This window comes from Phoenix dactylifera, chromosome 8, assembly GCF_051530095.1.
Source record: "Phoenix dactylifera cultivar Ajwa chromosome 8, Ajwa_hap1_PhDact_Kaust_v1.1, whole genome shotgun sequence".
NCBI lineage: Eukaryota > Viridiplantae > Streptophyta > Magnoliopsida > Arecales > Arecaceae > Phoenix > Phoenix dactylifera.
In genome coordinates this window covers 7812054-7824160 of record NC_143197.1, presented here as the reverse complement: position 1 = coordinate 7824160, position 12107 = coordinate 7812054, and the positions used below count along the sequence as shown (strand labels likewise).

Below are 12107 nucleotides of genomic sequence, written 5' to 3'. Positions count from 1 at the left end.
GTTTTGTTGCTCTCGCAGCAACGGAGAATGGTGGCAGAAATGATGCACAAAGGGAAAACCGCATCACTCTTGGCGGTCGAATTCTAAACCTAGTGTCAGCTCTTCTTAATTTCTGACCAAATTCTAAATTATGTTCCTAATTAAACTGAGTAAATCCCAAGTACTATAATATTTTTGTAAATCTCAGTTGTAGGGGATGAGGCTGAATGCATCAAATTGGAAGCATAGGGTTCTTCTGGAGATGCTTGGTTGTATGATGTACATGTGAAGGGCAAACAATAATGGTTTCAACTTTTTCACCCTGAATAGAATGCATAGAAGGATCAGTAAGGTGCCCAAGGTGTCGAACTTTACTAGTTATTATCTAATGTATTTCAGAGAGAGCTCTACTCAAGTAAAAGTGGGAAGTTTGGACCTGAAATTAGGATCCTTAGATCTGTTGGGAGCTTCCAATGTGGATGCAGCGCACCTCGCTGGTTTGGAGTGGTTGAGTAGGGCTATGAATGAAGTCCAGTGGCTCTCATGATTCTGCCATGCGTTACCGATCCACATCCGCGTGCAAAACTCCAGCATTCGATCAGAATCGCACCAGCCATTGTGACCTACATAATTCACAGGCAAATGCAGATGATGGCAGCCACTGGATGAACATCCGATCACCCTGGGGTCATTCCTTCCAATGTGGATATTAATCTGGTAGTGGAATAACGATCTTTCAATGACCCTTAATATATATTGCTTAGCAGCCCTGCAAGAACTCCACTCTGTCATATGTGAAGGACTCCGATCACTGCAGAGGCACAGAAAATCAGACCCAAAAAAAGACCATGCATGCTTGTCTAGAAGAGGTCTGTGTTCGATCTGGTCTTAGAGATCTCTCGAGGGATACATATTGGTCCAAGTTGCACCATATCTAAGAGTGGTACTCTCACAGTCATTCTTTAAAAGATGACACCTTTTCGACGTATAAATTACTAGGAACTTTCAAGTTCTACAGTAGGCAAGGACATTCCTTCAAAAGTTAGGCTAAACAGCAAAAGCAACAACAGCAACATTCAGAAAGGATAAGGCAGAACATCACTTTCACCAGGTAAATGAAACAGCCGTGGAATTCAAACGGAGTCAAACCGGAAGGGCACCCACCATATCACAAACAGATCACTTAAATCACACACCTGGAAACCAAACTTAGAAATAGCATACTTCAGCAAGCACCCCCATGCAACCCGCAACAAATTCTCATCGCTGTCCCTGCCAATTTATTAAAATTGAAGCCTATGATCAAGGGTGAGTTGGAACATGGTAGTAGGATGTTATGGAGAAGACGGTCTGTATGATGGTGAGAACCAGCAGAGCAATGGCGGCCAGCAGCGAGATGATGGACCATGGGTTGCTGAAGTACTCGCGCACCAGCTTTGCCCGCCACTTGTTCAACTTGGATCCGCAGTGCGCGTTCACCTGCTTGAAGAGCTCAGCGTAGATGTTGCTATCCGCCGTGAACGTGACATCCGTCATCAGCCGGTTGAAGAGCAGCGCGACGTCCTCGTCGCTCCCCAGCTTGTTTTCGACGATCCTCCGGCTGTGGAGGATGGCTACGTCCCTTGGCGTGTTAATCAAGTCATCCATCAGCACTGCATAAGATGTGAAATAGCTACTTGCATCCGGGCAGCACTGCTCGAAGGCGATGAGGTTACGGAGCAAGGGGTTCAACGAGTTGCCGACTGATAGCAATGGAATTTGGAGTACAGGATTGCTGAATGTCACGTCCAAGAAACTGTCGCTCTCCTTCATCTCAAACCGGACCCCTGCCTCCCTGAGCTCTGATGCACATGGGATCGTTCTCGGGGTCCGTTCCTCGGTGAAATGAATGTCGGAAGGGGTTCGTCGTTGAGGCATAAATTTTAAGAAAAATTTAACCAAGGGATGATCAGAAGTGGAGGCCGGGGGTCTTGGAGGTGTAAGGACGCATGAATGAAATAAATGGAACAAATGCAGCAAATGATGGGGTGGAGAGGGATATATAGGTCGTGAAATTACCCTTCCGTGTGTGATGTAATTGAGTGCTAGCTCCATGAGTGAGGGAGTTTCTTGCCGGGAACTCTGCACGACATCGAAGATAGCCTTTAGGATGATGAATGGAATCTGGTTCTCGAGCATTAGCAAGTCATGCCTTATGAGGGGTGACATCCAGCTCACGACATAGATAGGATCGCCAGCTTGCCTCCTCTTCTGTTTACTTTCTTCAGGTTGGTTCCTTTGTATCAAGAATTGGATGATGAAGCAGCCGTCGAGCAGCATCATTTCCACAAACTCTTTGCTCCCGAGTTCAATTATCTCAGAGTAGCACCTTCTTGCTTCTTTCTCCAGCTTCTTGATCTTTTCGACACACTTCGTGATATTGGCTTCAAGGTTGGAGCCGAGTAGTTCGCGGAGGTACCTCATTTTGTGCACCTCCATGGCTTGGAGTTTCTGATCGCCACGGTGGTATGGGCCGATTGATAAAATTTTGGGCTCGTAGGCATTTGTGTCGCCCTTCCGGATGTTGAGGGGGACCCGGTGGATTGTGCGGGGGCCATCTTTCCATGATCCACTGTCTTGCAGAGAGCAGACTTTTTGTGCCGTTGAGTTTACCAGCTGCAAATCAATATATATCGAGCGGTCGTCAGTTTTTTCTGCCATCTTTGTTTGTGCTCGAAGATGATAGTGTCTGCCTCAGGATATGGAAGAAAAATATAAGCGCGAGGATGCTGAGAATGGAAGGAAAGCATAAAGAAGGAAGTTACTGTGTTTCTGTTTTTGGTTGCAGGAAGAATTCATTTAGAGTAAATGCGAGCAGTGGACATGATAAAGCTTCCTTCTTTATGTTCTTTAAGGTCTTTATGTTCTTTAAGCTTCCTTCTTTATGTTCTTTAAGCTTCCTCTATTTTGTTCGGACCGGACCGTGATTGCATCAATGTTGGTGCGTTGATTGGGGCTTTTCCACGAACACCCAGGACCAGCACAAATGGGTGACCGAAGCTTCAGGGCGACGGAGGCAGAGGGGACGGCAGGCACGATCAGCCAAGGGACCGCCTAGTAGCGAGGATCAACCGCTTCCGAGAGTGACCGAGACCACTCCATTGTGGTCGATAGTGGCACAGGCTCCACCTCGACGGTCAGCGTGGACCAACCACTGGATTTCGAAGGAGAAGCTCAAGATCCTCCAACGCCACTTCACAGAAGTGCTGGAGCTACCTTCGGAATGGGTGGAGAAGTCTAGGAGGGCATGGGCGACGTCGGTGGTGATCGTCCACTGTCTAGGACGGCGAGTACCGGCCAATCGAAGGTGGAGAGGGCAGACGGGGACCGCCGGCCAGTCTTCGGTCCATGGCTAGCCACCAACTGCATACGACAGTCAAGGGGTACCGGTGCTGAGGGCAGGCTGAGGAAGATGACCATTCCCACCCCCGAGTCAGCCTCGGGGCCGACCTCCTCCCAATTGGGGCCGAGTTCCCGCAGGAACAGGTCGAGCTCGCCCAAGTTGCCACCGGAGTCTGATGGATGGCAGAAGCCAAAGAAGATTGCTCGAAGGAGATCGCCGGACAAGGAGATCCTGGTCGGCGACTCGGAGACCTCTATGGACGAGGTGAGTTAGCTCCACCCTGATGCTGAGTCTAGTCCAAGTCACCGGAGTATGGGCCGTAGTGCGGGCTGAGCCTAAGTTGAATTAGTGCCGAGTCGAGGAGAGCCAGGCCGACATCATCATGGCGGAGGCTGGGTCCGGATTCGGCCCATTGAAGCAGACCGGAAGCCCACCTAAGAGTTGAGTTGACAGCAGGTCGGTGGAGCTTGGGCTGGGCATCCAGCGGCCCATGTCCCCTATTCCAGGCGAGAGAAATTGGGCTCTCAAGGGCGATCGCGATCGCCATCGGAGCAGAAGCCCCCCTTCCTCATCTCCAGCAGCTAGCAGCTGGACCTTTGAGGTCAAAGCGGCGGGCAACAGCGAGGCCAAGAAAGGCGGGGCTAACGGCTCTCCCCCACGGCCACCAGAGGTTGGTCCAGCGGTGGAGCTTGAGGGACGGCGATCAACTCCGGCCGGTGAAGCCCCTAGTGCCAGTATGGAGGGGATGACAACTCCCATTTTGTGCCGAAAAGCGGTGGTCGGGGAGGCTCCTGCTTGGGATGAAGTTGGATGTCAGGGCAACTTTAGTGGTTCGGGAGAGCAAGTCAGGCATAGTGCCCTCCAGGGATGGATGGAACCTAGGTTGACCCACTCACGGGCACGCAATCCAGTAGTTAAAGCGGCCCCTACAGGGGCTAGACCGAAGACATGGGTCGGAGGAAGAAGAGTTTGAGGATATGGTGGGGGCGGGCCTGAGGGAGAGGGCCAACCCCTCCTAACATGTTGAATGAAGATGCTACTATGGAATTGTCAGGGGTGGGTGGGGGGGGGGGGGGGGGGGGGGGCGGAAGCAGAAAGTCCTCTTTTAGCCTAGCCTTTTGCAAACTAGTGCACCTACATGGCCCAGAGGTGTGTGCTATTTCAAACCCGACCGTCGGAAGGTAGCCTTCAGCGCGCAAGGCGAGCCATACCTAGATCTTATGGGTTTTAGGCAATGGAGTCTCAAGAGTTGTGGGGCGGAATTATTGTGACTTTGAGACTAAGGAGTTGTAATTTTGACATTTTACATAAGTGTAACCAACATGTTATTATGGTAATTTTAGAAGGAAGTGAGCCTCCATGGGTCCTATCTACTATCTACGCAAGTACTAACTGTAGAGAGAGGAGGGTGCTATGGAGTGAGGTAGCCAATTTGATTTAGCAAGGATATCCAATGGTGGTCGCAAGGGATTTCAACTGTATTGAAGGACCAAAGGAGAAGCGTGGGGGGAAAGGCCTTTACTAATAAGATTGAAGTCAGAAAATTTTAGAATTTCATCATGACCAATGACTTGGTTGATCTTGGGTTCACTAGGCCGAGATTTATCTGGTGCAACAACAGGTCAGGCTAAGGGAGAGTGTACGAGAGGATTGACAGAGCATTTGCCATAGCCAGCTGGATTTAGAGGTGCTTGGACTATCAAGTAAGTTATCTGCCCTGGATAGCACCAGACCACTGCCCTGTCCTGGTTAGTACTGTTAGATTTTTATTAAATAATAATTAAAAGTTTTCATACTTAAAACATATATATTATGTATATATGTTAAGAAGGGAGTGTGGTGTGGATGGTTGGTGTGCCCGCTTGAGGTGCTTGAGGTAGGTGGTTCGAATCTCTGTTCCCTCCTTTTTTAAATCTCTCATATGGAGGATTTATTTACGTGAAGGCTCGGTTCTGTGCCTGTGCTCGTCCGACCCGACGGTCTTTGCGCTCGAGCCTGTGCTCGCTCGGCCCTGCTCGTCCGAGGTTACTTGCGCCTCACAGGCCCTGCTCGTCCAAGGTTCCTTGTGCCTGCGCGACCAGAGGTTCTTTGCGCATTTGCCCTGCTCGTCCGAGTTTCCTTGCGCTCGTGCCTCTGCTCGTCGGCCCTGCTCGTCCGAGGTTCCTTGCACCTGTGCAACCTAGAGCTGAGGTCGTCCAAGAGACTGAGGCCCTGCTCGTCCGAGGTACCTTGTGCCTGTGCTCGTCCGAGGTGCCGAGGCTGAGGTCGGACCACAGGTGCAATGAGCCCAGAGGAGCCGAGGTCGGACAACAGGTGCGATGAGCCAAGAGGCGCATGAGTCGTGCTTCGCACCCTTAGCACGAGGAGCCACGTCGCTTCCTCGATAGCACCTCTTCGCAACCGACCTCGCATCCGCTGGCCATACTCCCAGTGTTTTTTCAAACTTTCTTACCGGTTTTGACCGTTGGATCGGTTTTGGGTCGCGTCTGTCCCGAAGAAGTCTATAAATAGACCTCTTCGGATTAGACAGGTGATACATAAAATTTGAAAGCAGAAAACTACTATTCTCCCTGTTTGCTATTTTTCTTTCAATCAACGGGCTTGCTGCATACTGATTCTGGGTTCGAAAGCTTCTTTGATCCGTGCAAATCATTGAGGCAGAAGGAACAGTGCGAGAGGCTGTTGTATCTCAGGAGTAGAACGCCATCCAAGCCTAGTGCACTGTAAGGCGGCGAAATCTACTTCAAGGAAAGTGACCAACATACCACGCCTCAGCATCTCGGGTTCCATTTTTCCACTTTCTCTATTTATTTTCTCTAAGCCTATTTCTGCCTATTATTTGTTGAAGTAGAGTATTATAGATTTAAAATTTTGTGGGAAAGTATATTCCCAACAAGTACCTCAACTCTTACCCCTTACTATAATCCATTTCGATTTGAGAAGATATGGTTATCTTATCCTACGTCGTGAGATGTTGTGCCGGAGTCATGGCCGATGTTAATGCTGAGGAATGTAATGTATAGTGTGACTCGCAAACTGGAGATGACCAAACACCAATTATGTAGATGGAATCAAGAAGAGGTTGGGAATATATTCAGAAGGGAGATCGGAACACTGGATTCTTCCACTAGTCAACGACCATCAGGAGATAGAGAAACATAATCAGCAACATCAAGGATAGCAGTGGACAGATGATAGAAGACTATAAAACTATCAGAAAGGTGTTAGAACAATTTTTTAGATCCACATGGATGGACCAGTTGGGCAGTGGGGGGCTGCCTAATGAGCCTGCACCATTGATAAGAATCATGGAGGAGGAGAATGGATCATTGATGAGAAAAGCACTGCAAAAGATTCAAACTCGGATGAAGGACCTGTGGTTGTCAGATACTATGATGGTGAGAAAAGATGAGCATGGTCATATAATTCAACAATAACCTTTTATATTTTATGTTCAGGTTGGGTCTAGTTGAGTAAGTCTAAATTTTTGAGTTAGCTCGGGCATGATCCCACTTTATCTACAGATTGGAGATGTAAATATGAACGGTCTTACTTCATCAAAAAAAAAAAAAAAAAAGCCAAAATTTTTTTACCCGGGCCAGACCACAATCGGACCAGGAGGGCTTAATTACATGGGTTCTACAATTAATGTATCTTTTCTGCTCCCACCTACTAAAATTAGTTGAGCCAAATTTTGATAGGTAACATTGTGATCTATAAACTAGAAAATGTGACCATTCATATGCACCGAGATCATTATTTTTCCCTCCTTCTAAAAGCTCTGTAAGTCTTCGATTCCAAAATCTCTGAAAATTTTATACATAATTTATAATTAGTTTTTAGACTTTTTTGAAAATAAAAACAAGGAGCAAGAAACGGGAGCCCGTCGCGAACTCAACGGTCGAAGCCGGCAATAGCATCACAGCACTTGCTTACGCATGCACTCTCACAGTCTCCAACGCTACGAAACTGAGACTTGACCATCATCGTTTTGGACGTTTCTCACCTCCACCCACCGCCCCCCTCTTGACCGTAAACAGTGCCCAAAGTGACAGTTTTACTCTCTTCCAGGGTGAATTTCCCGAGACGAGGCCATCTCTATTTATGACGGAGTTCCCCCCAGCCTTCCATTCCCCACGCCTCCAAGGACTGAGCCAAAGAAAGACTCCACCGTAGACGCCCATCGAAGGAACAAGTCAGCGGTAGGGGAAGCTCAAAGGCTTGGCAGCTATGAGTACCATGAAGTTCTGCCGAGAATGGTGAGCTCCCACCAAGTAAAGGATTGTGACTTCTTTAGAGCATCCCATGGCTTTATTTTGATATTTCTTCTACTTGTCTTGGTGCAGCAACAATATACTTTACCCAAAGGAAGACAGGGAGCAGAAGATCCTCCTCTTTGCCTGCCGCAACTGTGACCATCAGGTCCTTCCCCTTTTAGACTGATCCCTTCTCTTCCAGTCTTGATGAGAGCTTACATGATCCAAGGCCCAATATTATTATTTCTAGCACTCGGTCCTCCGTTTTGTAGCTCAAATCAAACAAAGTTGTTGCATTTTTATTCTTGAGGTTCTGATTAGATATAACTAGGGCGACATGCCCTTGAATATATTACTCAAAACTGTCGGCAGGATCCAGGATTTGTGTCATTAGATTTGAGGGAGATTTTATGGTGTGCTACTGTTACAAGATGATTACTATGCTGGTTTGGCTTTAAAATGGGTGCCTTTGGCAAATGAAAGCTAAAATTTTGCTTCTAAGAAGATGGAGAGTCATTCTTTAATGGGCGATGCACTATGAGTGAATGCAAAGTGGTTATTGTGGCTGTGATGCCGAGGGTTTTGGACTTAATTGGGGGCTCGATTACACTCTTTGAGATGGAGGGTGAGAACGGGGCCAATTAGGTCTCATCCTTCCAAAGGTAGACAATTAGTCTTTTAGAGGAAAAGCCCTCATCCTTCTCTGAATGCTACTTATCTACTCTTTCTCTGAATGTACTCTTTGAGATGGAGGGTGAGATTGGGACCAATTAGGTCTCATCCTTCCAATGGTTCGCAATTAGTATTTTAGAGGAAAAACCCTTATCCCTCTCTGAATGCTACTTATCTTTCACTCTTCTTCGCCAAGGAAGAGAATTTGAAGAATTGCTGGTCCAAGTTTTAGTGGGAACTATGTGATCTTACTGGAGTTTAGGAGATTAGATTGTTTAGTTTCCAGAGAATAATGACTGGATATATTGTTCTTCAAATGTAAGAGTTTTCACTGAAGGAATAGGCTTCTTCTGGCCTCTGGAAGTGTCAAATTTAAGACTAGTGCCAGAATCCTTATAAATGTTGTTCGAGGTTGATTTAGATTTTATGCTTAAGCGAATTGGAATGTGAACCATTAGAGGACAAGCCACTTTTCTTGTAAAAGATATTTCTTAAGATTTCTTTTGCTATTTTGAGGAAAAAGACCAGGTTGAACCATGTGTATCCAATCCCCTTTCATCATTGTACCTTAGGTCTTCAGTGACATGCTTTTGAGGATTGAGTGATTCCGCTTCTTTAGCTAACTTTTTTTCTTAAATATGTTCTATAATATGCTTCCACTTGAATTGTTTTGTTGAATGGAGAATGTGAAATGATGCTCTTTGTTTATGACCTTTTAAGCAGGGAAAAACCAATCTTTCCTCATATAATTTTGTCATGCTTTTAACTGTGATATATGATACAAGAAAACCATTTCATGTGGCATCCATGCAGAGCATCTCTCAAGTATACTAATGCTACATTTGTGAAATTGCCGACATGATTTATCTCTTCAAAAGCAAAACTTGCACTGCATGATATAGTGTGTTTTTTTTGAGTATCCACTTTTTATTAAACAACTTCATCTGTCTTGTAACCAATTTCTTGTCTAAATATCTATAGGTATCGGGTATCTAAAGATCTGAAAATATGTGATTTATCCACTCATCATTAACCATTTATGCAATTCATGAAATCCTTTCTCTGCCAACCTGGACTTTTCTTTTTTTGGTGGGGGGGAGGCAGATTTGTTATAGGTGACGATAGATGAGTTCATTCATTTCTAATTAGCAAATAATGCTTTCTCGCACTGACCCCATGCAAGCTTTTATATTGCATGGCCACCTAGGAAACATCTCTACCTGCCTCCCCTCGATATGTTTGTAGCACCTTATCAGTGCTTGCACAGCATTTTTCTCTTCTTTTCATGTATTTCTGCTCTTTAATGTTTGAAAATCTTTTTGCTGTCAGGAGGTTGCTGACAACAACTGTGTCTATAGAAATGAGGTACATCACTCCATTGGGGAGCGCACCCAAGTTCTGCAAGATGTAGCAGCAGATCCAACTCTTCCCCGTACTAAATCTGTTCGATGTGCTGTGTGCAACCATCCAGAAGCTGTTTTCTTCCAGGTATATTCTTGTTCATGTATTTGGTATATGCTGTGATAGGATCAGATATTTAGACACCAGTAGGCACATGATGAATAGCTGATCTTTTTTATGCCAAATGAAAGACAGAAAGAAGCATGTGAAGCTAATTACCAGAGACTCTTATTCGAAAATATGAATTTACGTTTCCAAGAGTTGTAAACTTTGTTAGTTTCAAACTATTGCGACATGTGTGCTTCCACAAAGAATTACCAGAAAAAAACAGAAAGTGTATAGTGTAAGGTGCTCTGTATTTTATCAGGGTTTATTAGTGCCATTACTGTAGCTGCAATATGCATCCTGTTGTTACACAGAAACTTTGTGAACTCTATATAATCCAAGAAAGTTCATAGAATAGTAAGAAATAGAAGGTTAGCACAATATCTCTTCCAAATTATCTCAATATTTACTGGGTTGGTGCTTAATTTCTACATCTTCTGTATTCTACCTGATACATTTATGGCAGAGCATGAGCATCCATGGAGTTGAATATTTACATGCAGATTATCATGATATCTCTGATCAATTTACAGATTTTGTTCTGATGCTTCATTAGCAACTACTTTCATGAGAAAGTAAAAAATGCTGGTATAGACCAGCCTGTTGATTATTATATACAAGGAAAGTAGAAATTAAACCAACAAATCAAGGATCAATACTTTTTTTAGTAAGTGAAGGAGACATAGATGGTATTCTTCCTGATAACGATTAACAATTATTTTGCAAAATGCTAGTGTCGTGAAAAAATGAGAGAGAACTTCAGCATAAAGAACCTATCCAGGCCTATCCTTCAAATCTCGATTGTCCATCTACCAGAGTTTTTTCTGGTTAGTTAAAAAGCGTTTAGTCATCTTGAAGAAGAAGAACCATGAAGGTTGAGGATATCGCCCCTGGGCAAGTTTTCCGCACTTTTTTGAGTAAAGTTCTGAGGACAAGTTAAAAAGCGCAGAAGAAGCTTTTTCCCTGCATCCTTGTTCTTATTTAATTCTTTCACTTATATTTTTCCTAGAAAAGCCTCTAGGCCAATGAGAATATTAAAATTTTGCTCACAGCACTTGTTGATAATTCTCAAAGACAATGAATGAAGCCCATTTACATTACCTTTAATCAATTAGCAGGGCTGTGCTATCTTGCATGTCATGTTAATGCCAAGTTTGTTCAAGAAGGGGCATGCTTCCTAGTTGTTGATATTTGCTCCTTAAAAACTTTTGATGTGTTAATTCTTATTTGTTGCTATTACCATCTTCATTGGCATTGTGTTAAGCTGGCTACAGAGCCTGTCAAATTCATTTACAGACACTCGAATTGGTGGGTGTAATGTTAAGAGAGCAACTAGAAAAGCCTTTGGACATCAGAGGAAGTTCTTTATATCTTATTCTGTTCTTTGATCAGTGATTAAGTGTTGCTGACTCCAAATAAATATTCATCATGAATCAAGTAAGAATAAGTCTAATAGAGGGTCAATAGAACATTCTCTCGACCACCATTAGTAGCAATATTTGTCAACTCTGGTATTGTAAGAATCTTACTCTGGTATTGTAAGAATCTTTGCCAAGCGGTAAATCTGTCACTGAACGAACAATGACCTAGTAGAATGGTTTTATTGTTTTTGCCAATATTATGCATGGTATGATTGTAAGCTTATTACTACTTCATGCATTCATTACTCGATGAATAAAGTGCAGCCTTTGTTTTGTTCTTGTGAGATTATCCATGAATTTTTATCATGCTTTTGTAAATGTCTTTCGTCTGAGATGCATTCATATTTAATCATAAAAATTTTGCAGGCTACCAGCAGGGGAGAGGAAGGTATGACGCTGTTCTTCGTCTGCTGCAACCCGAGCTGTGGCCATAGATGGAGAGATTGATGGAAGTCGGTTTTGCTCCCTTTCTATGAGAAACGAGAATGATGGTAGTGATGTTAGCTCTCCTCTTAGGAACTTGCTAATAAAATTCACAGGCATGTTTAAGGTATTGTTTTTTGAGTTAGCAGGAAATGATTTCAGTGCTGAGTGTTGAATGTCTTTTTTTTTTTCCTCTCTTTTTCATGAATAGCGGGGCTTGGATGTTCTTTGAACATCATGAGCAAATCTTGCTTGGTGTGTCTTGCCTTCTTTTGGTGAGTTTGGTGTACGTTGCTGAATGCCAGTTTCTGATGCCATAAACGTACAGATGATAAGCGAAGGTAATTTGATAAAGAATTTGGAGATTTGTGCCCCTCACATTCACCATTACTCTTTTTGTCTGGAATGCCCCGTTAAGAATCTGATTTAAGCTATTTTACAAACATCAATTGGGCAGATGCTAGATGG

At 44.3% G+C, this 12107-nt stretch overlaps 2 protein-coding genes across 2 annotated transcripts; one reads left to right on the top strand and one right to left on the bottom strand.

Annotated features, from left to right (window-relative positions):
- Window positions 1-1281: 1281 nt before the first annotated feature.
- LOC103701132 (UPF0481 protein At3g47200-like) lies at window positions 1282-2679 on the bottom strand. The gene has a single exon (XM_008783107.4). The coding sequence runs from the start codon at window positions 2677-2679 to the stop codon at window positions 1282-1284; it is 1398 nt and encodes a 465-aa protein (XP_008781329.3).
- A 4774-nt stretch (window positions 2680-7453) lies between these two features.
- On the top strand, window positions 7454-11918 carry LOC103700967 (DNA-directed RNA polymerases II, IV and V subunit 9A). Its single transcript, XM_008782876.6, has 4 exons — window positions 7454-7620; window positions 7708-7783; window positions 9619-9777; window positions 11583-11918. Exons 1-4 carry the CDS (start codon window positions 7592-7594, stop codon window positions 11661-11663), a joined length of 345 nt encoding a protein of 114 aa, XP_008781098.1. The 5' UTR covers window positions 7454-7591; the 3' UTR covers window positions 11664-11918.
- Window positions 11919-12107: the final 189 nt, after the last annotated feature.

What these genes read in the sequence shown, in the direction of transcription:
- LOC103701132 (XM_008783107.4), bottom strand. Translation starts at nt 2,679, where the DNA reads ATGGCAGAAAAAACTGACGACCGCTCGATATATATTGATTTGCAGCTG.
- LOC103700967 (XM_008782876.6), top strand. Translation starts at nt 7,592, where the DNA reads ATGAGTACCATGAAGTTCTGCCGAGAATG. An exon ending in GCCGCAACTGTGACCATCAG is followed by an intron (nt 7,784 to 9,618) that starts GTCCTTCCCCTT and finishes TTTTGCTGTCAG; the next exon opens with GAGGTTGCTGACAACAACTG. An exon ending in CAGAAGCTGTTTTCTTCCAG is followed by an intron (nt 9,778 to 11,582) that starts GTATATTCTTGT and finishes AAAATTTTGCAG; the next exon opens with GCTACCAGCAGGGGAGAGGA.